The sequence below is a fragment of the Gigantopelta aegis genome, chromosome 14 (genome assembly GCF_016097555.1).
Source record: "Gigantopelta aegis isolate Gae_Host chromosome 14, Gae_host_genome, whole genome shotgun sequence".
NCBI classification, from domain to species: domain Eukaryota; kingdom Metazoa; phylum Mollusca; class Gastropoda; order Neomphalida; family Peltospiridae; genus Gigantopelta; species Gigantopelta aegis.
In genome coordinates this window covers 58,350,222-58,376,754 of record NC_054712.1, presented here as the reverse complement: position 1 = coordinate 58,376,754, position 26,533 = coordinate 58,350,222, and the positions used below count along the sequence as shown (strand labels likewise).

Below are 26,533 nucleotides of genomic sequence, written 5' to 3'. Positions count from 1 at the left end.
ACCCTAGCTATTTATTCAAAACTCTCAGAGACAGCGAATATCGCCTGGGGGTACAAGGCGGTACCTCACGTATCATGTGGATTTTCCACAACCACCACGCCGGCATATTGTTCTCTGATCGTCAGACTTACTGACGCCTTGGTCGCCAAAATCACGGTCGTCGAAACCGCACTCGCAGAGGTATTACGTAACTACTCGCCACATGGCCTCCACACCTGGCTGGGTGTGTATTAAGCACAGAGCACGACCACCGTCGCGCAGGGGTATTACGTAACAAGTTGCCCACCTGGGCTAAGTGCAATTTGGAACTGCACACGGCCCTCTAAAACAATTAATATCGCCTCAGGCGAAAAGAAATTAAGAGCATGTACCGTCACAAATGGGAAATTCCACAAGGCTTGCTGAGCAGAATTTATCATTCGGCCTGAACAGGATAAAGCTGATATCCTACTCATTAGCTAGTTATTATCTTTATTCTGCAGACAAGGGGAAAAGCTATTATTTCTGTTATTTCAGCTACATTGTATGATTTTGTAATGTAGCTATGCATGCATGTGTCATAAGTCATAATCTGCCAGTATACATTTATGAATTTGTGTTTAATCGGTCATCATAATAAGTCAATAGAAACAGTAGTTGCAGGATAAAGTGAGTTGTATTGTCGATGTATAGTGAGTTGTATTGTTGAAATATAGTGTGTTACACTAAATGGTATAGTACAGTAAGTTATATATTTGATATAAAGTGAGTTGTACTGTCGATGTATAGTGAGTTGTAATGTTGAAATATAGTGTGTTACACTAAATGGTATAGTACAGTAAGTTATATATTTGATATAAAGTGAGTTGTACTGTCGATGTATAGTGAGATGTATAGTTGAAATATAGTGTGTTATACTAAATGGTATAGTACAGTAAGTTATATATTTGATATAAAGTGAGTTGTACTGTCGATGTATAGTGAGTTGTATAGTTGAAATATAGTGTGTTATACTAAATGGTATAGTACAGTAAGTTATATATTTGATATAAAGTGAGTTGTATAGTTGAAATATAGTGTGTTATACTAAATGGTATAGTACAGTAAGTTATATATTTGATATAAAGTGAGTTGTATAGTTGAAATATAGTGTGTTATACTAAATGGTATAGTACAGTAAGTTATATATTTGATATAAAGTGAGTTGTATAGTTGAAATAGTGTGTTACACTAAATGGTATAGTACAGTAAGTTATATATTTGATATATAGTGAGTTGTATAGTTGAAATAGTGTGTTACACTAAATGGTATAGTACAGTAAGTTATATATTTGATATATAGTGAGTTGTATAGTTGAAATAGTGTGTTACACTAAATGGTATAGTACAGTAAGTGATATATTTGATATAAAGTGAGTTGTATGGTTGAAATATAGTGTGTTATACTAAATGGTATAGTACAGTAAGTTATATATTTGATAAAAAGTGAGTTGTATAGTTGAAATATAGTGTGTTATACTAAATGGTATAGTACAGTAATTTGTATATTTGATAATAAGTGCATTGATTACACTGAGTTTGTTTTCAGGTGTCCTAAGTATGATGTTCCAGCCGGCTGTCGTCTGGTTGATGACTTTGCAAACCCATGCTGTAAAGTGCCACGCTGTGACTCGACCCCCACCAACAGACCAACACCTGGGATTCCCCCAGTAGGAGGGTCACACTCACCAAGCATAGCTCTGTCCACTGCAGCACCCACCCCGGGAATAGGTAAATGCAAATTTAGAACATTCAGGGCTTCGAGAATTTTAATAAAAATTCATTAGCCCTGGTATCAGTGATTTAAAACATTTTCTAGCCATTATTAAAAATTCACTAGCCCTATTTTTACTTATGTATATGTATATGTATATGTATGGTTACAGCTATATGCAATTTTGTTTCATCTAGTACCACTGTTCAAATAGCCTTGTACTTGAAACATGTATGGGCTACCTGTAAAACTAAGTACTACAATTTTTTGTGAAACCAGGGATATTGTAAGAACATAATATCAGTTATATAAAAAATAGGCCATTGACGATTCCACTTTCTTCAGTTAATACTTTGAGAGGGTTTGTAGTACTGATATTTATGGGTCATGGTTTGGTTTTTAGCAAATACGTTAACATTTTCACCTATGGGATTTTATTTAATATAGTACAATCTACATTAACATGATCCAGCAGAAACAAAATTGTCAAAACAGGCTGAATAGGCCATAATACAGTGACACGATCCAGACTGAATTGTATATAATGCTGTAACATGCTCCAAAAGAAGCAAAATGTCAAAACAGACTGAATTGTGTATAATAGAATAGTAATACATGTAGTAGAATATAATAAATTATCCATAATATTGTAATGTTGTGTAGGAGAAGCATAGGTGAAAGAAATCTGAAGGAAAAATTCAAACAAGGCTGAATGGTGAGTTTTATTGTATTGTTATCCAGATGAAGCAAATGGTTTAACAAGACTGAATTGTTCATACTATAGTAACATATTAACCAAAACAGAAGCAGAAAGTCTAGTGCTGAAATAGTGAAGAACCATATTACGTCTATAGAATTCAGGGTTTGAAGTACGTGTGTCAGGGTGCGTATCAGTCTTTAAATTCCCAGAAAGTCTAGTGCTGAAATAGTGAAGAACCATATTACGTGTATAGAATTCAGGGTTTGAAGTACATGTGTCAGTGAAGTACGTGTGTCAGTGAAGTACGTATGTCAGTGAAGTACGCGTGCCAGTGAAGTACGTGTGTCAGTGAAGTACGTGTGTCAGGGTTCGTATCAGTCTTTAAATTCCTTGAAAGTCTTTTTTAATTTGATTTTTTATTATTTTTTAAGTCTTTAAAAGTCTTTGAATTGTAATAGAAGTCTTTAAAAGTCTTTGAATTGTAATAAAAGTCGTTAAAAGTCTTTGAATTGTAATAGAAGTCGTTAAAAGTCTTTGAATTGTAATAGGAGTCTTTAAAAGTCTTTGAATTGTAATAGAAGTCTTTAAAAGTCTTTGAATTGTAATAGAAGTCTTTAAAAGTCTTTGAATTGTAATAGAAGTCTTTAAAAGTCTTTAAATTGTAATAGAAGTCTTTAAAAGTCTTTGAATTGTAATAGAAGTCTTTAAAAGTCTTTGAATTGTAATAGAAGTCGTTAAAAGTCTTTGAATTGTAATAAAAGTTGTTAAAAGTTTTAAATTCTCACAAATCATAGCCAAAGCAATGATGATGTCTTTTACAGTTGTTTATATTTTCCAGTTACAAAGTTTAATCTGTCATGATACATGTAAAAAAGCTAATTTTTTTGCCATGGATAGCAACATAAATGAACTGATTTGGTATGTTTTATTGCATTCTATTGTATTTGACTGCTGTGTAAAAGTCTTTTAAAGTCTATGAAAATGGCAGGTAAAAGTCTTTCAAGGTCTATGAATTTGTTTTGTCTTTAAGGCTATGAACCCTGAAGTAGGGGAACCTAAAATATTAATGTTAATATCAACTATTAGACCGAACATACGTTTTGACCACAGACATCCTAGTAAAGAACGTTCAGGTTGTTTATCAACACACTGAAACACATTCCATAGTTTGCACATACATCACACAGTTGCCCTGTACATGTGTGTGGCGTGTCATTCTCAATTTTGACAATTTCCAGGAAAGTCCATTAATCACTGTGGAACATTATTTCTATCAATATTTTTCATTCTGTTTATCATACAGTTGTTGTTTTGTTTTCAGTCATTTTTATTGTTTGAATTTGCGATTTACTGATAAAAAAATGTCAACTTTCAAATTTCACTTTTGACCCTAATAGTCTTCAGGATCTTTGGTGGTCATTAAACCTACTGTAATACTGAACTACCGGTTGTAATGTTTGCCCAATTAATTCACTATTATCATATAACCATTCCCCACAGCTAATATACCTTACAATTTTGGCAATTGTAAATTCTTATTAGAGTTCCTCTACTTTTTTTGAAGAGTATATATATATTATAAAATTCAAAGCTACTGCATGTATCGATAGGAAGCAATGTATCAAACAATGGATTGTTCATAATGTAACAGTGTTTACCATCTACAAGCAAAATGTCAAAACATGTTGAATAGTCCATAATATGTTAACATAATTTATTCTATAACTTACCCATGATATCCATGTCATAAAACCTTGTGATTATTTAGTGTATTGACCTGTGTAATAATGCAAATTTAAGTGTATATGCAAATTCAATGGGTCGTGTGTTTACAAACCAACAAGACCAGTATACGTGAATGTAACATTCCCAATAGATATAGTCAGACTAATATGTGCTAATCGTGATTACATCATATTACCAATGAAGGTGACTTTAATAGTGTGATTTACTAAATATTGAATTCAAATTTTATTTTAGAAATGTTATAGGATAAATAGAATTAGCTACCTGTTTTTCTTAATAAGTAAAATATCAACCTCATGTAGTTAATTGGTATTTGTTTTGGCAGCGCTTTGACAAATACTGATTACTGTAGACTCAGTTGACAAATACTGATTACTGTAGACTCAGTTGACAAATACTGATTACTGTAGACTCAGTTGACAAATACTGATTACTGTAGACTCAGTTGACAAATACTGATTACTGTAGACTCAGTTGATATTTTCCATATTAAAAAAACACATTTAGCAAATCCTCTATTTATGTTTTGGTATCCATTGTTCCAGGCTTCTGCATGTACAAACATGTGAAGTACCAGCAAGGGCAGACCTGGGAGGATGGCTGTGATTTGAAATGCAGATGTGACAATGCAGATAAGGGAATTTATACCTGTAACCAGAGGTACGTACCCTCTAACCCTACAGTCAGAGAAAATAGAAGAATTAGTTTTAGTGATGGGAGGGATTTTCTCAGAAGATCTGTCTCAAAAAGTGGAACTAATATAAGTTTTGGGCATGTTTCAGTAAGTAACAAAATGGAACAAATGCTTATAGAACATGTTTTCAGGGGTGTATACGCACATCACACATTCACCTATAGTCCGTCCCACAGGGGTGTATATGCACATCACACATTCACCTATAGTCCGTCCCACAGGGGTGTATACGCACATCACACATTCACCTATAGTCTGTCCCACAGGGGTGTATATGCACATCACACATTCACCTATAGTTCGTCCCACAGGGGTGTATATGCACATCACACATTCACCTATAGTCCGTCCCACAGGGGTGTATATGCACATCACACATTCACCTATAGTCCATCCCACAGGGGTGTATACGCACATCACACATTCACCTATAGTCTGTCCCACAGGGGTGTATACGCACATCACACATTCACCTATAGTCCATCCCACAGGGGTGTATACGCACATCACACATTCACCTATAGTCCATCCCACAGGGGTGTATACGCACATCACACATTCACCTATAGTCCTCCCACAGAGGTGTATATGCACATCACACATTCACCTATAGTCCATCCCACAGGGGTGTATACGCACATCACACATTCACCTATAGTCTGTCCCACAGGGGTGTATACGCACATCACACATTCACCTATAGTCCGTCCCACAGGGGTGTATACGCACATCACACATTCACCTATAGTCCATCCCACAGGGGTGTATACGCACATCACACATTCACCTATAGTCTGTCCCACAGGGGTGTATACGCACATCACACATTCACCTATAGTCCATCCCACAGGGGTGTATACGCACATGACACATTCACCTATAGTCCATCCCACAGAGGTGTATACGCACATCACACATTGACCTATAGTCCGTCCCACAGGGGTGTATACGCACATCACACATTCACCTATAGTCCGTCCCACAGGGGTGTATACGCACATCACACATTCACCTATAGTCCTCCCACAGGGGTGTATACGCACATCACACATTCACCTATAGTCCGTCCCACAGGGGTGTATATGCACATCACACATTCACCTATAGTCCATCCCACAGGGGTGTATACGCACATCACACATTCACCTATAGTCCGTCCCACAGGGGTGTATACGCACATCACACATTCAACTATAGTCCGTCCCACAGGGAACGCCTTTTTTTTTATACTATGGAATTTACTACACGTTATTTATTTCTGAGCTGATTGTGTGTTAAATTGCACACAAAAAGAGTGGGTTTTTCTGTTATTTCTAAAACACTTATTTTTCTTCAAACCAAAGTGGACTAGACCATAACTTCACTTATTGAATTTTTGTCGGTTTTGCTTTTAAAACTGTATTCATAAATAGCAAAATCTTGTAGACAAATTTTGTTTTTTTTAGAGAAAACAATTGCTAGAATAATTAACTTGGTACCAGTTACAGGTATTATAAAATTTATGTCACTAATGAAATACTGTTCTGTTGTCACCAAAGTGCATTGCAATTGAAAATAATTTCACTCATGACATAAAACTTGATAGTAACTGGTAATTTGTTTGTTATCCTCCATATATGAAGCTGGTTATTTGACTGATTATTATTCTGGATGTCCAGGTTGGCCGTATGGTTAATCAGTGTTTTCAGGCTACTGAATGACGCAGTACACCACTGTTAAATTAATTAATTAATTAATTTGAACAGACATAAATAAATATATATATATTGGGAATTTTTAGTACAGAAATTGGGAATTTTCAGTGACACTTTCCTTTTTGGGAATGATGCTGTGTTCGGACATACAGAATGCCTGGAAAAATCCCTGGCTTACTTCGTGTGATTTTAAATTTTTTTTTTTTATTACAGATGTCCAACATTTGACTCCAACCTGCCACCTCAGTGCAAGATGGTAACCAACAGCAAGGACCCCTGCTGCTTGATTCCAGACTGCAACTTCCCAGTACCAACAGGTTCCCACAATGGATTTGGCACGCCCACGCCCATTGGTGGTGGCCACCCTGCAACCCCACCACACATAGGACCGACCAACGCACCCACTCCTAATCCTCACCCGACCGACTTTCCAACACCCCCCCCAGCGCAGACTCTACGTCCTGCTATTATCACCGGATCAGCCGTCGCCCCGTCTCCAACCCCAGGACCATACGGCAGCACACCGGTACCAGTTGTGATACGTGAGTCAAGCTTTTCTTGTTTTTGTTTGGGCTATTTATCATTCCAACCAGTGCAATACGACTGGTATATCAAACGCTGTGGTATGTGCTGTCCTGTCTGTGGGGTTGTGCATATAAAAGATCCCATGCTACATGTACTAATGGAAAAATGTATCACGTTTCCTATCTTAAGACTATATGTCAAAATTACCAAATGTTTGACATCCAATAGCCGATGGTTATTAAATCAATGTGCTCTAGTGGTGTCATTAAACAAACCAAACTTTTAACTTTAGTTTTTTCACAGCTCTTCCTTAAAGTTAAAAAAAGAAAAAGTTTGTTTTGTTCAACAACACCACTAGAGCACATTGATTTATCAATGAATTGGCCCATCCCTAATTGTGCTATATAATTGTGTCGTATGGCTGTGATCCAAACAAATGTCATCCTTCAGCCTGATAGTTTCACCATTATGCCATCTAAACACGGTGTGTGCAGTGTGTGTGTGTGTGTGTGTGTGTGTGTGTGTGTGTGTGTGTGTGTGTCTCGTATGGCTGTGATCCAAACAAATGTCATCCTTCAGCCTGATAGTTTCACCATTATGCCATCTAAACACGGTGTGTGCAGGGTGTGTGTGTGTGTGTGTCTCGTATGGCTGTGATCCAAACAAATGTCATCCTTCAGCCTGATAGTTTCACCATTATGCCATCTAAACACGGTGTGTGCAGTGTGTGTGTGTGTGTGTGTGTGTGTTTTTTCATGAAATATAGCATGTATCATTGGTCTTGTCTTGACGTACTATGTAGCATATAACACTGTTTTGTAATATTTCCAGGCTTCTGCGAGTACAAAGGTGTCCAGTACAGTCAGGGTCAACAGTGGTTCGACGGATGCGACTACGCCTGTGAATGTACGGATGCACTGTCTGGCAAATATGAATGTCGTCAAAGGTAAGTCTTAATAGCGTGGAAAAGCAATATGCAAGCTTGTATGGTCAGTGCAAACGAACTATACAGACTATGTTAAAATTTGTTTTCAGCCCTCTTTAATGGAAAAAAAGAAAGAAATGTTTTATTTAACGACGCACTCAACACATTTTATTTACGGTTATATGGCGTCAGACATATGGTTAAGGACCGCACAGATTTTGAGAGGAAACCCGCTGTCACCACTACATGGGCTACTCTTCTGATTGGCAGCAAGGGATCTTTTATTTGCGCTTCCCACAGGCAGGATAGCACAAACCATGGCCTTTGTTGAACCAGTTATGGATCACTGGTCAGTGCAAGTGGTTTACACCTACCCATTGAGCCTTGCGGAGCACTCACTCAGGGTTTGGAGTCGGTATCTGGATTAAAAATCCCATGCCTCAACTGGGATCCGAACCCAGTACCTACCAGCCTGTAGACCGATGGCCTGCCACGACGCCACCGAGGCCGGTCTCTTTAATGGAATGCTCGTGCAAGGCATTCAGACTGGTATGCATATTCAACAATATTTAATGCACATTATTGCTTGATATCAACAAGTATATTGGTCATTAAACATTAATTCATTCAGGGTTTTTGACAGAAACATTGTGTAATTTTAGAGACGGTAGGGGTTTGAGTGGTCTTGGCATTATCAGAGGCCGGACTCGGGATAGGTGTGTCGAAACCCTAGTGGTATATGGACACGTTAAACCAGTTACTAAGCTAAGCTAAGCATTGTACGGGTGGAGGAGAACGATACAAACAAATACCAGATTTTACATCACATCATTGTTGAATGAAAAATATCACTCACGCTTGTATCCTTGTAATGCAACATTTTTCAAGTTTCATTGTCTTACTGAAGTGGAGTGGGTAAACATGTTTATATTTCATTGTCTTACTGAAGTGGAGTGGGTAAACATGTTTATATTTCATTGTCTTACTGAAGTGGAGTGGGTAAACATGTTTATATTTCATTGTCTTACTGAAGTGGATTGGGTCAACATGTTTATATTTCATTGTCTTACTGAAGTGGAGTGGGTAAACATTTTTATATTTAGGTGTCCTCGAGTACAATTTTCTAACAATTATATTGTAAACTAGCCTGAAAAATAAATCACGTCCATTCCTACAGACCATCTAGTAATGTCTTTAAGAAGACTTGATACCAAGGCTTTCATTTACATCATCTTTATCTTCTACTAGTTCTAGCCATTATACTGTATATTAACAGGGCTTGAACTTAACGACGGCACAGACCACAATTACTCTCATTAAAATGTAAATTGCCACAGGTCATTTGATAAAAATTGCTGCCATTGGTAAAGCTCATCAATGACGGCAAAATGTATACACCTGGTGTGCATTATCTGCCAGTATTTAACATTTTCAACATTTCAAATATACATACATACATACAGCAAAATAACCTTTCAGTCTTGTTTTTATGCTGCAATAGTCACTTTTTAAAAAACTGCGGAAATGGGCTGAAAATTGCATCTTCTTTTATCTGGAATTATATACAGTTGAATCCCATTGGCTCGGTCCCCGTCGGTGCTCGAGAAAGTGTTCGACCCATCAGGTAGCTCATCCTAAACATTCAGTCAACCTCATGTAAGCGTAACTCAGGACTTCAACCCTTCCGAATTCAAACCAATGAGATTCTACTGTATTTGAAATATCAATTTCTTACATTTACAGATGTCCAACATTTGTAAACTCGAGACCAGAATGTCGATTAGTCAAAGACCCTGTGAATCCCTGCTGTAACAAGTTGGAGTGTATCAATTCTCCCACTCCCGGTGTGCCGATTGGACACAACACCCCAACGCCCCACCCGCCAGGCCTCTCTCCAAGCCCTGGTGTAACTGTACCAGGACAGACTCCCATTCCTGGAACTCGCCCATCACCAACACCAAAAGGTGAGTCATGCAGAGGAAAGCTTAAGAGTTAAAGTTTGTTTTGTTTAATGTTATCACTAGAGCACACTGATCTATTACTCCCCTACCAGCCCAACTGGAGGGAACTATAGGTTTCATCTCCGTCCTTCTGTCTGTCTGTTTATCCATTTAGCCCACATATAGTTTTCTGGATGTGTTTTTTTTCACAATGTCTTGAGATATTTTATTGTGATTTACCCATATTTGATAGAGTTACATGTATGACCCTTGAACTTAGATATAAAGATTTTTTTGTGCAATGCCTCAAGATATTGGGCTGAAATTTTGTCTTCTGTTACAGATCATGTTTGACTTCATGGTGATTTACCCATTTTTCACAGATTTAAAGCCCTTGAACTTAGGAGATATGAAAAATTTGTTTTCCAGACACTTTTTTTTGCAATGACTGAAGATATTCAGATAACATTTTGTATATAGCTGTGACAGATACAAATCAACCACCACTGAGAACAAGTAGGAGCACTTTATACCAACACTACTACATAGCTTTATCATGTACTGTTACAGATCAAGTTTTAACTTTCATGGAGATTCGAAAACCCCCAATTGAGCCCAGTAGGGGACGTGTATTACTTTAGAAGTACTCCCAGAATGCTTGTTATTCATTGCCTGTAGGATGTCAAACATTTGGTAATTCTGACATATAATCGTAGAGAGAAAACCTTCTACATTGTTCCATTAGTAGCAAGGGATCTTTTATATGCACTCAGGCTTTCTGCCAGAACATAATTTGAGGGTATGTAATAAAAAACAAAAGATATAATAAGTACCCCTTCTTGGTAGTTATGAGTTTAAAATCTTTTCATCTTGGACACTGCATTTGATGTACTTTGACAAATTTTAAACAACAGTTCTCATAATATAATCTTTCTAAAAATTATATAAATATATCCATAAATTTCCACGATTTTAGGGTACATAATTTTACCCTTCGAAAACCCTCTGGCAGAAACTTTGGCACCTTCTGACAGACAGGACAGCACATGCCATAGTATTTGATATGCTAGTCATGTGGCACTGATTGAGATGTGGAAAAAACCCAATTAGATAATGGGTGCACTGATGAGATTTGATCCTACGATGCATGCACCTCAGACAGGTGCTCTACTCACTGAGCTAGATGTCACCCCATTTACATAGAGGATATCTGACCCCAGGCATATTAAATATTTAAATACAGGGTCTCATGACAGTTGATCTACAGTAGTAAATGGATTAGAAAAGTTCTGTTCTGTACTGATATTAAAAAAGTGACTGCTAGAGCCATTTTGATAACTGAAATGAGACATAATTTAGATTTTATTGTTTAAATTATCTTTTTCCTTACATTTGAAGTGTTTCTGGTCATCCTGGTGTTTCTAATACCAGGAATTGTTTTGTTTAATTTTATAAATTCACGTACCTCTGAGAAATATATTGTAACAGTTATATATAATAAGTAATGTCTGTGTCTAAAAACACAAGTATGAAATTCAAGGCTTGCCGAGGATTTTTATACTTTCATCGAGTGTTGATAAATTATGATATCACAAGACAAGAGGGGGGTATTCTTTTTATCATCCATTATTATTATTTTCATTTTGACAATTGTAAACAATGTCAGTAATGTTGGTTGAATGTCACTATATTTGGCAGCAGTATAGACTCGTTAACTAGCAGAACGTCAGTGGCGTTACGTCACTAATGATAGGTATAGCGCTGAAACATACACTGTGACGTTAACAAAATAATGTCGTGTAATTCAAATTTGACAAATCAAGTTTACAAGAAGTGATATATCCTAGGAGAATATTGCAGGAGACATCACAAATTATAGTGCCAGTGATATCTCCTACAAAAACCCTCAATGGATGATAAAAATGATTAACAGCATCTCAAGATAAGCTGAGATGACTGACAAAATAAGGATATGAAAACAGTGTAGATAAAAAAAACCCAACAAAAAACAATTACAGTTGTGGAGAGGAGCTCTACTCTATTTTTTAAGTATATTTCAACGTCACAGACTCTTGATTCACCCTGTTGTAACTTTATCAAGATGTGTTACAGGTTTGTAGATTAACCAAACTTAGCGTCCATTTTCATGGGTTGAAACTAGAGTCTGTGACTTTAAAACAGAATGAAACAGATTGCAACCGGCACCTGACTTCTCTTGCAGATGTGTGTGTATACAAGGGGAAGTCCTACACCCAGGGACAGTCATGGTACGACGGATGCGACTACAAATGTGAATGTGAGAGTGGCTCACAGGGGGCGTACAGATGCAACAACAGGTAGATTAAAATCTACACGTTTTTCCATGCCCACATCCATTAGCTTCGGGTAGATTGAAATCTAAACGTTTTTCCATGCCCACATCCATTAGCTTCGGGTAGATTCAAATCCAAACGTTTTTCCATGCCCACATCCATTAGCTTCGGGTAGAATCAAATCCAAACGTTTTTCCATGCCCCCACATCCATTAGATTTGGGTAGATTCAAATCCAAACGTTTTTCCATGCCCCCACATCCATTAGCTTCGGGTAGATTCAAATCCAAATGTTTTTCCATGCCCACATCCATTAGCTTCGGGTAGATTCAAATCCAAAAGTTTTTCCATGCCCCCACATCCATTAGCTTCGGGTAGAATCAAATCCAAACGTTTTTCCATGCCCACATCCATTAGCTTCGGGTAGATTCAAATCCAAACGTTTTTCCATGCCCACATCCATTAGCTTCGGGTAGAATCAAATCCAAACGTTTTTCCATGCCCACATCCATTAGCTTCGGGTAGATTCAAATCCAAATGTTTTTCCATGCCCACATCCATTAGCTTCGGGTAGATTCAAATCCAAACGTTTTTCCACGCCCCCACATCCATTAGCTTCGGGTAGATTCAAATCCAAACGTTTTTCCATGCCCACATCCATTAGCTTCGGGTAGATTCAAATCCAAAAGTTTTTCCATGCCCCCACATCCATTAGCTTCGGGTAGATTCAAATCCAAACGTTTTTCCATGCCCACATCCATTAGCTTCGGGTAGATTCAAATCCAAACGTTTTTCCATGCCCCCACATCCATTAGCTTCGGGTAGATTCAAATCCAAACGTTTTTCCATGCCCCCACATCCATTAGCTTCGGGTAAATTCAAATCCAAAAGTTTTTCCATGCCCCCACATCCATTAGCTTCGGGTAGAATCAAATCCAAATGTTTTTCCATGCCCACATCCATTAGCTTTGGGTAGATTCAAATCCAAACGTTTTTCCATGCCCACATCCATTAGCTTCGGGTAGATTCAAATCCAAACGTTTTTCCATGCCCACATCCATTAGCTTTGGGTAGATTCAAATCCAAATGTTTTTCCATGCCCCCACATCCATTAGCTTCGGGTAGATTCAAATCCAAAAGTTTTTCCATGCCCCCACATCCATTAGCTTCGGGTAGAATCAAATCCAAACGTTTTTCCATGCCCACATCCATTAGCTTCGGGTAGAATCAAATCCAAACGTTTTTCCATGCCCACATCCATTAGCTTCGGGTAGATTCAAATCCAAACGTTTTTCCATGCCCACATCCATTAGCTTCGGGTAGATTCAAATCCAAACGTTTTTCCATGCCCACATCCATTAGCTTAGGGTAGATTCAAATCCAAACGTTTTTCCATGCCCCCACATCCATTAGCTTCGGGTAGAATCAAATCCAAATGTTTTTCCATGCCCACATCCATTAGCTTCGGGTAGATTCAAATCCAAACGTTTTTCCATGCCCCCACATCCATTAGCTTCGGGTAGATTCAAATCCAAACATTTTTCCATGCCCCCACATCCATTAGCTTCGGGTAGATTCAAATCCAAACGTTTTTCCATGCCCCCACATCCATTAGCTTCGGGTAGATTCAAATCCAAACGTTTTTCCATGCCCACATCCATTAGCTTCGGGTATATTCAAATCCAAACGTTTTTCCATGCCCCCACATCCATTAGCTTCGGGTAGATTCAAATCCAAACGTTTTTCCATGCCCACATCCATTAGCTTCGGGTAGATTCAAATCCAAACGTTTTTCCATGCCCACATCCATTAGCATCGGGTAGATTCAAATCTACTGCGTTGGTACCGTGTTGGTAAACACACGGAACCGAAATTTCATGTACCATAATTATTATATCAAGTAACACTATTCAACGAAACCTAAAAACAGTTCCGATGGGTTTCCATGATCACAAGGCATGGAACCGAAAAAGTGTTTCCTATGAAATTTGAAATCCTATGGCCTGGGCATATCCACCCTGGGTCTGGTGTGTGGTATGACCAGTGGCCTAACTCGGGGCAGAAACAGGTAGATTCGTCCCGGCTTCTTGTTTCAAAATGTAAAGTATATCTGTTATTATAACCAGCTTGCTTAGGTGACTCAGATATAGAGTTTATTTACCCAGATTGCAGGTTGATAAGATAGCGATAGGTTACCACTAGTGTGAGATAGGGATACAAAGACAAAGACTAGAGAAAGAGAGCTTGAGAGAGAGAGAACAAAGAGAGCTAGAGAGAAAGAGAAAGCGAGCTGGAGAAATAGAGATCTAGGGAGAGAGAAAGAGAGTTTGAGAGAGAGAGAGTTTGAGAGAGAGAGAGGGGGAGAGAGAGAGAGGGGGAGAGAGAGAGGGGGAGAGAGTGAAAGAGAGAAAAGCTAGAAAGAGTAAATGAGTGAGTGTCCTTCAACCATATAAGCTTAGAAATAAATATGACCATCATGAATTCTAGTACATGTAATTATTATTTGACTTTGTAAATAAAGACCTCCAGCTTAGAAAGTGTCTGTGAATTGACTTCATGGAAATCTTTAACTGTCTTATACCAATAAATCAGTTTGTTTATCAAAATGTTTTATCATTGTCTTATCATACTACCATTCACAGATGTCTGGACTATCCCAGCATGCAAATGGACTACTACTACATTGCTGATCGAAATGACACACCCTCTGCGTTCCTAATAGCTGTTATTTCCCCTGAATTATGCACTGTCAACATAATTCAATTATTTTTTACAAAATATCAATAATAAGTGGGATATGGTGGTTATGTAGATGGTTAAATAAAGTAGTTTTAGGGACAAATCAAATGTATATATTCTCAGATAATACTTTATTGGGTCATCGGAATCGGCAACTGGCGAGGTCAGAGGCTGAATCCGGGGTGGGCGTGCCTGAACCCTTGTGGATAGGGGCACGTAAATATAGTTGCCCGTTGCCCGTTAATTAGGTCAACCATCTGTAACTGAATGCCTAGCTTTAAAATGTTTTATCATACAACCATTCACAGATGTCCGGACTATCCCAGCATGCCAAAGGACTGCTACTACGTTGCTGATCCGAATGACCCACTGTGCTGCAAGAAACCCGAGTGCAAGTACCCACCTGTGAGCAATGCCACGGGGTATGTTCCTCTCCCGACCCCACCGAAACCCGTGATAGTGGGAGGCATCGCAACTCCCTCACCAACGCCGCCGTCTGGTCACCCAACCCCAGGATTTACCATGCCAGGAGGATCACCCACTCCTTACCCTGGATACACGCCCAAAGGATACACGCCAACACCTGCACCTACTCCAATTCCCAACAGTAAGCATTTACGTCTTAGACGGGGGCGGGATTTAGCTCAGTCGGTAGAGTGCTCGCTTGAGGCGCTTGTATTGCAGGATTGAACCACCTCGGTGGATCCATTTAGATAGAGAGAGAGAGAGAGAGAGAGAGAGAGGGAGGGAGGGAGGGAGGGAGGGAGAGAGGAGAGAGAGAGAGAGAGAGAGAGAGACAGACAGACAGACAGACAGACAGACAGACAGACAGACAGACAGACAGACAGAGAGAGAGAGACACACAGACACAGAGAGAGAGAGAGAGTGTGAGTGAGTGAGTGAGTGAGTGAGTGAGTGAGTGAGTGAGTGTCAGACAGAGACAGAGACAGAGTCAGTGTCAGTCAGTCAGTCAATATGTTATAAAAGTCATGTATGTCCATCCAGTGAAGTAAACAAATCTCTAATTATAGTAGCCTATCAATGGTTGCTCGTAAAACACATTTGCTTAGGTATAAATGTGTCATGATAATTGCATTACTACAGAGTTGTAAACTTTAAAATTCAGTTATCTCAAACTACCAAAAGTGTGACAGGTTATTCCCATGAATCCTTCATATGTTAACAGTGGAGAATTTGACAGTTGAGTTTTACCAATTGATATTTCTAATGATATCGTTTCTCTTCAGATGTGTGCGTTTACAAAGGCAAACAGTATAAACAGGGCCAGCACTGGCAGGATGGATGCGACTACGACTGCATCTGTATAGATTCTAACAAGGGAGTTTACAAGTGCACCGGAAAGTATGTCTTGTTATTTATTTATTCAATTTATTAGGGGCACTTATGATCTGTTTGGTTTTTATTAAGTACACTCAAATTTGTTTTCTGGCAGGAAAACCTGTCAGGATGTCTGAATTTGCTTGCATTAGTTTTGAAAACCTGTCAGGATGTCTGAATTTGCTTGCATTAGTTTTGAAAACCTGTCAGGATGTCTGAATTTGCTTGCATTAGTTTTGAAAACCTGTCAGGATGTCTGAATTTGCTTGCATTAGTTTTGAAAAAGGGGGCGGGATATAGCCCAGTGGTAAGGCGCACGCCTAATGCGCAATCGGTTTGGGATCGATCCCTGTCGGTGTATACAATTTTTATTTTAAATGGAAATAATTATATTGATGTACTTACCTTGTTTGAAACCCAATAGCTGATCTCTATTTTTGTGCTGGGGTGTCGTTAAACATCCATTCATTCCTTCATTCATTCCACAAGGTGTTCGCCCTACAATGCTGGGATGTCGTTAAACATCCATTCATTCTGTCATTCATTCCACCAGGTGTTCGCCCTACAATGCACTGCCAAAGAACTGCCGCCTGGTGAGAGACTACCTGAACCCATGCTGCCAGAAACCATTCTGTGACTCTGTCGTACCTACTCCACAAGCCACAACTATTAAAGGGCAGACACAGGCAAATACGCCACCACCGCCAACCACCCTGGCTCCAACTACACAAAGTCACGGTATGTAACAAACTATCTACATGTATCCAAATAATGAGTACGTGAATTGAAATGGGTATTAGAAGTGAGGTACATGTACACGCTGCAGGAATGGGGTTGCAGAAAAGTCAAATGAAATCATCTTGGCTTGATCAGTGTACATGGCATATACTCATTATTAAAGGCATACTGACACAGATTTAAGGACTACATTTCTCTAAACATTGATAATAAATGATAATTACATTAATGTTGAAAACCAAATCTAGCTATTGCATCACCATAACTGAACCATGATGGAGTAAAATTCATGTCAACCCTCTTGGCAATATTAGCTTTTGAATTGTGGACCATTGCCATAATTCAATTATTTTTACAAAATGTCATTAGTGAGTGGAGTGTTGTGGTTACATAGATGGTTGAATAAAGTACATTTAGGGACAATCAAATTTATATTTGTTTAGGTAATACTTTGTTAGGCCATTTAATAGGTCAGTGGTCTGTGACAGTATGCCTTTAATTGACAGCAAGGGATCGTTTGTATGCCCAATGCTACAGACAGGATAGCTGATGTAATTCACAAAAGCAAGTTTACTACTATTTTGAATTCTTTGTCTACTGCTGAAGATGTTATTCTGTGTTTATTTCTAGATTTCTGTGTGTATAATGGAGTCCAGTTCCACCAGGGATCATCATGGAAGGATGGTTGTGATCTGACGTGTATATGTGAAAATGCCAAAACCGGTTACTACCGCTGTAACCAAAGGTGAGCACTGAAATGTGTTTAATGATTATTGGTATACAAATTATTGAGGGGATTCCAATCGATTCTGAAAGAATCTGGAATTCTTTAAATACACCAGGTCCTGTATATAATTCCAATCAGGAAACAATGCCAGATTCATCATTTCAATTCAGTTTCCAAAAAGGAAATTTTCATTTCTCGTTTGTGTATCAGATTTGGATTTTGATGTCCAACTATGACATTTGTGTTTTAAAATGTTATACTTTATACCTGGGTTTACATAACATTTGTATTTAGATTCTCAAGTTTAAATCAGGTTTTACATGACATTTGTTTAGATTTCTAGTTTAACCCTGGGTTTATATCACATTTGTGTTTAGATTCAAGTTTAAATCTGGGTTTACACTTGAAACCTTTATAAGCACAGTGTCTGCATGTACACATCTGTCTTGTGAACATGATATTTCAGATGTCCTCGATATGACAATTTGTGAAATGACTGCACACTTGAAACCTTTTATAAGCACAATGTCTGCATGTACACATCTGTCTTGTGATAATGATATTTCAGATGTCCTCGATATGACAATTTGCGAAATGACTGCACACTTGAAACCTTTTATAAGCACAGTGTCTGCATGTACACATCTGTCTTGTGAACATGATATTTCAGATGTCCTCAATATGACAATTTGCGAAATGACCGCACACTTGAAACCTTTTATAAGCACAGTGTCTGCATGTACACATCTGTCTTGTGATAATGATATTTCAGATGTCCTCGATATGACAATTTGCGAAATGACTGCACACTTGAAACCTTTTATAAGCACAGTGTCTGCATGTACACATCTGTCTTGTGAACATGATATTTCAGATGTCCTCGATATGACAATTTGCGAAATGACTGCACACTTGAAACCTTTTATAAGCACAGTGTCTGCATGTACACATCTGTCTTGTGAACATGATATTTCAGATGTCCTCGATATGACAATTTGCGAAATGACCGCACACTTGAAACCTTTTATAAGCACAGTGTCTGCATGTACACATCTGTCTTGTGATAATGATATTTCAGATGTCCTCGATATGACAATTTGCGAAGTGACTGTACACTTGAAACCGATCCTCAGGATTCCTGCTGTAAGGTGCCTGTGTGTGCGCCTCAACAACCATCTATGTCCTCGATATGACAATTTGCGAAGTGACTGTACACTTGAAACCGATCCTCAGGATTCCTGCTGTAAGGTGCCTGTGTGTGCGCCTCAACAACCATCTACACCATCGCTGCTCACACCTGTTCCTGGCTCGACGAGTCATCCCAATCCTAACATCACTCCTGGAAATCCTGTGAAGCCGACACCATCTACAATGCCGGTGCCAAGTCCAGTTCCCACCGGCGTTATTGTTGGAATTGGTCCCAAGCCGCCGAAGAATGCACGTACGTCATAGTACTTTATTTTATTAGTCCCCTACTGGAGGGAACTGGCTTCCAACTGTCTGTCTGTCCCACATATAGTGTTTCGGATGTGTTTTTCACAATGCTTTGAGATATTGAACTGAAATGTGTTTAACTTTAACATGATGATGTACCAATTTTGTTTTACAGAGTTATGGCCCTTGAACTTAGAAGATACTATAAGTTCAAGCACATGCTTGAAAAAGCCCTAAATTTGAAGGGTTGCCCTAAAAAGTCCCTATTTTAATGACCTAGCCCTAAAAAGCCCTATATTTTACGGGCAAGTTCACAAAAGACTCTAAATTGGGCCATATAAGCCCTGAAATCATTAGTCATTTTTCTTCTTCCGGAAACATTAAATAAATTGCCAAAAATACATCGATATCTACTTTCATTTGTTGATCTCTATGCTTACTCAAACATTGGTGTGTAAACAATGCCAAAATGAAACCAACCATTCATTCGTAAAACATCATCAATGTTCAGTATTGTTCAATGAAGGATTCATTCGTAACTTTCGGGGAGCGCTTGATTGGTCATTCTGAACATGTCTCTAAAATACCAATCAAGAGTCTTAATTTCAGTGCAAACTAAAAATGAAACAGAATATTCTAAAATTATCTGAACTGAATCAGACATTTATGCCTATGTGGATTCTACGTATTTATGTTGATGAAAATGTGTAGGACAGTTCTCTGTCGATTCCCAGGCCCATTCAAACACTCACATTATTTTGTCATATTGTAAATGGCGGACAGCAAAGTTTCAGTCCCTAAATTTTACTTAATTGACCCTAAAAAGTCCCTAATTTTAGGTTTGAAATTTTTGTATGAACCATGAAGTTGTAGAAGCATCACGAGGGTTTATAGATTTTTATACCCTCTGTATGCTCTTGTACTCTGAACTGAAGGCGAGGGGTACAAAATCATACAGAGGGTATAAAAATCCATAACCCCCTAGTGATGCTTCTACAATGAATTTATCTTGCCGACATGTTTAACTAGTAAGCAATAATTATTAACAATAACAAATAAACGCCACAATTTTGCAGTGGAATTTTTCTAGCATTCTTAAAATGGAAATGTCATGTACCCAGTTATTGTTTTTGTAAGCAGGTGCATAGTCAGAACATGTTTAGCATTACGCACACCACTTTATTGGGGAAACTTAATTACTGAAAAAGAAAAGAGGATATTTTATAGAACAATTACAGACAGCCTCGACATATTCCCGGATTTTTTTTTGCATTACATATGTGTGTAATTGGCGCTACACCTTTAGTAAGGAGATGCAAAGTGACGTCATTCTAATTAAAAAATAGCTGATGTTACAGGTGGGGTATAAGAGATTTGACTCCACCCTCGCGGGGTATAAGGGTTTTATCCAAGGCTAAATAACAAATGAAATTCGAGTATTTTACATGAAGGCGAGATAAGAAAATTTGTTGGGCCCAGTAGAGGACATGTATTGCTTTAACAGTATTCTCAAAATGTTTTGGTATGGGTTTTGTTTTGTGGGGGGAGATGGGGACATATCTTTCTGAGTCGGTAGAGTGCATGAAAGGCTGCAGTATGTATGTCAATGCCTCATGACTGGTATATGAAAGGCTGTGGTATGTTTGTACCATTAACCATACTTCTTTTTCATTAACCACTAGTAACCGATAAAGACATGACAGGGAACATTTTCTTCAGTATCGGAGATCACTGCATAGTTTTAAAACATTAAACAGCAGTGGATAATAATTTTTCAATTGTCTACAAATATCACTCATCAATATTTTCAAAACAAAATGTTCCCTGCATGATCAAATTAATTGACCTCGACTTTGAAATGGTTTGAGATAATTTACAAAGAGTTTACACATTTTAAAGAAGTCGTGAGTAGAATGTAGTTCAGTGACAGAGCACTAGCTTACATTACTGATTCCTCTTAGTCACATATCTGTACTACACAGAGCACTAGCGTACATTACTGATTCCTCTTAGTCACATATCTGTACTACACAGAGCACTAGCGTACATTACTGATTCCTCTTAGTCACATATCTGTACTACACAGAGAACTAGCTTACATTACTGATTCCTCTTAGTCACATATCTGTACTATAACTAGAGCACTAGCATACATTACTGATTCCTCTTAGTCACATATCTGTACTACACAGAGCACTAGCATACATTACTGATTCCTGTCAGTCACATATCTGTACTACACAGAGCACTAGCTTACATTACTGATTCCTCTTAGTCACATACATGTATCTGTACTACACAGAGCACTAGCATACATTACTGATTCCTCTTAGTCACATATCTGTACTGCACAGAGCACTAGCGTACATTACTGATTCCTCTTAGTCACATATCTGTACTATAACTAGAGCACTAGCATACATTACTGATTCTTCTTAGTCACATATCTGTACTACACAGAGCACTAGCTTACATTACTGATTCCTCTTAGTCACATATCTGTACTACACAGAGCACTAGCTTACATTACTGATTCCTCTTAGTCACATATCTGTACTACACAGAGCACTAGCGTACATTACTGATTCCTCTTAGTCACATATCTGTACTACACAGAGCACTAGCGTACATTACTGATTCCTCTTAGTCACATATCTGTACTACACAGAGCACTAGCGTACATTACTGATTCCTCTTAGTCACATATCTGTACTACACAGAGCACTAGCTTACATTACTGATTCCTCTTAGTCACATATCTGTACTACACAGAGCACTAGCTTACGTTACTGATTCCTCTTAGTCACATATCTGTAATACACAGAACAACGATAGGCAGCTGATTGCTCTTAGTCACATGTCTGTAATACACAGAACAATTATAGGCAGCTGATTGCTCTTAGTCACATATCTGTAATACACACAAAAACGATCGGCAACTGATTCCTCTTAGTCACATATCCATGGAACAACGAAAGGCAACTGATTCCTCTTAGTCACATATCCAATGAACAACGATAGGCAACTGATTCCTCTTAGTCACATATCCACAGAACAACGATAGGCAACTGATTCCTCTTAGTCACATATCTGTAATACACACAAAAACGATAGGCAACTGATTCCTCTTAATCACATATCCATGGAACAACGATAGGCAACTGATTCCTCTTAGTCACATATCCACGGAACGATAGGCAACTGATTCCTCTTAGTCACATACCTGTAATACACAGAACAACGATAGGCAACTGATTCCTCTTAGTCACATATCTGTAATACACACAAAAACGATCGGCAACAGAATATTTTTATCACAAACTGATGGCTGTATAATCTTTGTGTTCCAACATCACTTATGGATGTACCCTGTGATGGATGTAGCAGAGTATCCTTTTGAATTTATGTAAAAATATACAGCTTTAAACATGTAAAATTAATAACTTATGAAGGAAGGAAGGACATTTTTTATTTTACGACACACTTAACACATTTTATTTACGGTTATATGGCATCAGACATATGGTTTAGAACCACACAGATATTGAGACAGGAAACCCGCTGTCACCACTTTATGAGCTACTCTTTTCGATTAGCAGCAAGGGATCTTTTATATGCACCATCCCACTGACAGGATAGCACATACCATGGCCTTTGTTATAGAGCACTGGCTGAAACAAGAAATAGCCCAATGCCAGACCGACCGTGCATCAAGCTAACGCTGTACCACTGACAGGATAGCACATACCATGGCCTTTGTTATACCAGTTATAGAGCACTGGCTGAAACAAGAAATAGCCCAATGCCAGACCGACCATGCATCGAGCTAACGCTGTACCACTGACAGGATAGCACATACCATGGCCTTTGTTATACCAGATATAGAGCACTGGCTGAAACAAGAAATAGCCCAATGCCAGACTGACCATGCATCGAGCTAACGCTGTACCACTAATAACTCAGGAAATTATTAAACTAAATATTTACTGTTACACTGTTTTTTCCGCAGCTGGTTGTATTTACAATGGAATGACCTATCGACAAGGTAAAACATGGAAGGATGGATGTACGTACAACTGTATTTGTGTGGATGAACACACGGGCAATTACCAGTGTACGCCAAGGTACTACTTGTTTCCTGCTGTCTAATAAACACAAGAAATATACTACTCGACTTTCACGAGGGACATAAAACATGATATGAAATGGTAGCGGGTTTAATATCCTATTTATTACACATAATCGATCGTAATGTATATCACTCACCTCGTTTGGTTGACGTTCCTGTAAGGTTGTGGTGCACCAGTCAATGACGTCATTATGTGATGTTAAAGTGTCACGTCCCACTTGGCGTTCTAGTGAGACGTATCACTTTGTTATGTACCAAGATATTTTTAACCATATGGGTAATAAAACAAATATATGTCATGATAAACAATTTGTGAACATGTTAAGTTTGTGCCAAATGTGATCAATGAGATTGTGCTGTTTGATATGTCAGCCATCGATCTGTTGCTTTTCTTTGCATATGTTTTTCCAAATATCACAAGTGAAAGTTGAGTAAGTATACATAAGTACTGACAAACAGATAGATAGATAGATAGATAGATAGATAGACAGACATAGACAAACACACACTTATATATATATACACCACACATATACATGCATACACTACACACACATACACACACACCACGCGCACCCATACATACACCACACACCCACACACACACACACACATGAACACGCACACTCTGACACAAACATATACATTCACCACACATACATATACCGCATACACACACACCCACACACAGATGCACAAGGCAAAAATAGACATAAAATTTTCTCAATTTGGACTAAAAACGAAAACATTTCAAATAGTGAGGCTCTATATAAAGAGTGTTGGTGGGGGGGGGGGGAGGATTGGGGAAGAAATAACTACATAAATTGCTTGTTTGATGTACAATGCTGCATGCATCTTTGATAGAGTTATGGCTCTTGAACTTGAAAATTTGTGGAGCCCAGTCGGACTCGGTGGTATCGTGGTTAAGCCATCGAACACAAGCCTGGTAGGTACCAGGCTCGCAGTCCGGTATCGGCTCCCACCCAGAGCAAGTTTTAACAACTCAATTGGTAGGTGTAAGACCACTACACCCTCTTCTCTAACCCACTGTCCTAGACAGATAGCTGAGGTGAGTACCCAGGACAGTGTGCTTGAACCATAATTGGATATAAGCACGAAAATAAGTTGAAATGAAATGAATGTGAGGCCCAGTAGGTGACATGTATTGTTGTCTGTCCATCCATCCGTCTGTCTGCCCAAAATATATATTTTTCCGGATGATTTTTTCACATTACCATGAGATATTGAACTGACATTTTGTTTATAGCTTTATCACGTACTTTTACACAACTAGTTTGACTTTCATGGCGATTTACTCATATTTGGCAGAGTTATGGGCCTTTGAACTTAGGAGGTAAAAAAAATAGTTTTTTGGATGTTCATTTCACAATGCCTTGAAATATTGAGCTTAAATTTTTACTTTCTTGGTGATTTATCCATTTTTCACAGAGTTATAACCCGTGAATTTGAGCCTGGTATGGAACATGTATTAATTGCTTTAGCAGCACTCTCAAGCTGTGTATCCTAATCGGACACATGTGACATGAGCGATGTGGGCAACGCGATCATATTTATATCCTAACCAGACGTGACAATAATGACAGTCTCCATTTGGAAATTGTTATTGACCATTGAACCCGCCAATTAAAATTTGTCTGATTTATTAATATAGTTTTGTCGCTCAAGTTGCGCAAGAAAAATTGAAACAATTTCTATTGGTATTGTGTCGCGCGCTCAACAAGATGAATCTGTTACGCCATACGCGTCTGGTTAGGATACAGCAATTGAAATCTATGGTTTCTAAAAACATTGCTCACGTCCGGTTAGGATACAGCAATTGAAACGTATGGTTTGTAAAAACATTGCTCCCGTCCGGTTAGGATACAGCAATTAAAATCTATGGTTTGTAAAAACATTGCTCACGTCCGGTTAGGATACAGCAATTGAAATGTATGGTTTCTAAAAACATTGCTCTGGTCCGGTTAGGATACAGCAATTGAAACGTATGGTTTCTAAAAACATTGCTCGCGTCCAGTTAGGATACAGCAATTGAAGCGTATGGTTTGTAAAAACATTGCTCACGTCCAGTTAGGATACAGCGATTGAAATCTATGGTTTCTAAAAACATTGCTCGCGTCCGGTTAGGATACAGCAATTGAAACGTATGGTTTGTAAAAACATTGCTCGCGTCTGGTTAGGATATAGCAATTGAAATCTATGGTTTCTAAAAACATTGCTCGGGTCCGGTTAGGATACAGCAATTGAAACGTATGGTTTCTAAAAACATTGCTCGCGTCCGGTTAGGATACAGCAATTAAAATCTATGGTTTCTAAAAACATTGCTCACGTCTGGTTAGGATACAGCAATTAAAATCTATGGTTTTTGAAAACTTTGCTCGCGTCCGGTTAGGATACAAAAATTGAAACGTATGGTTTGTAAAAACATTGCTCGTGTCTGGTTAGGATACAGCAATTGAAATCTATGGTTTCTAAAAACATTGCTCGCGTCTGGTTAGGATACAGCAATTGAAATATATGGTTTCTAAAAAATTGCTCGCGTCCAGTTAGGATACAGCAATTGAAATCTATGGTTTGTAAAAACATTGCTCGCGTCCGGTTAGGATACAGCAATTGAAATCTATGGTTTCTAAAAACATTGCTCGTGTCCGGTTAGGATACAGCTTCAGAATGCATGTCTTATTTCCCAGGTGTCCAGAGTACAACAATTTACCAGCCTACTGCTCACTGAGAATTGATCCACAAGACTCGTGCTGCAAGAAGCCGCAGTGTGCTCCACCACAGCCAGTCACCCACAGACCCATACCACAGCCGACCGACTCACAGCACAGTCCCATCCCCTTCAGCACTCAGCATCCAGTCCTTGTGTCGGGACACCCAGTGTCTGGCCTCACGCCAGGTCAACCAACCACAGGAGCACCAGTGACACAGCCAAAAGGTAAAAATCTGAATAATTAACATTCAGCTACAAGGTGTTTCAGTTTTTCATCCAGGATCTTTAAAGATGACAAATGGAGCATATGAAAAAGTTATTTTTTAGTTAGTAGTACTTTGTTTTAGTGTAGCCAGGGTTTCTGCCAGAGGGTACGAAAGGTAAATTTTTTTACCCTAAAATCTTGAATATTAATTGGTATATTTTTATA

General features: G+C 38.5%; 1 protein-coding gene across 1 annotated transcript in view; it reads left to right on the top strand.

Annotated features, from left to right (window-relative positions):
• LOC121389363 overlaps window positions 1-26,533 on the top strand; it is a 159,054-nt gene that overhangs the window by 61,473 nt on the left and 71,048 nt on the right. The window contains exons 30-43 of the mRNA XM_041520958.1: window positions 1,568-1,749; window positions 4,724-4,838; window positions 6,780-7,108; window positions 7,923-8,037; window positions 9,760-9,980; window positions 12,178-12,292; window positions 15,315-15,613; window positions 16,254-16,368; window positions 16,898-17,082; window positions 17,713-17,827; window positions 18,888-18,963; window positions 18,995-19,250; window positions 23,253-23,367; window positions 26,081-26,328. Of these exons, the coding sequence (XP_041376892.1) occupies window positions 1,568-1,749; window positions 4,724-4,838; window positions 6,780-7,108; window positions 7,923-8,037; window positions 9,760-9,980; window positions 12,178-12,292; window positions 15,315-15,613; window positions 16,254-16,368; window positions 16,898-17,082; window positions 17,713-17,827; window positions 18,888-18,963; window positions 18,995-19,250; window positions 23,253-23,367; window positions 26,081-26,328 (2,486 nt within the window). The remainder of the gene's footprint in view (window positions 1-1,567; window positions 1,750-4,723; window positions 4,839-6,779; window positions 7,109-7,922; window positions 8,038-9,759; window positions 9,981-12,177; window positions 12,293-15,314; window positions 15,614-16,253; window positions 16,369-16,897; window positions 17,083-17,712; window positions 17,828-18,887; window positions 18,964-18,994; window positions 19,251-23,252; window positions 23,368-26,080; window positions 26,329-26,533) is intronic.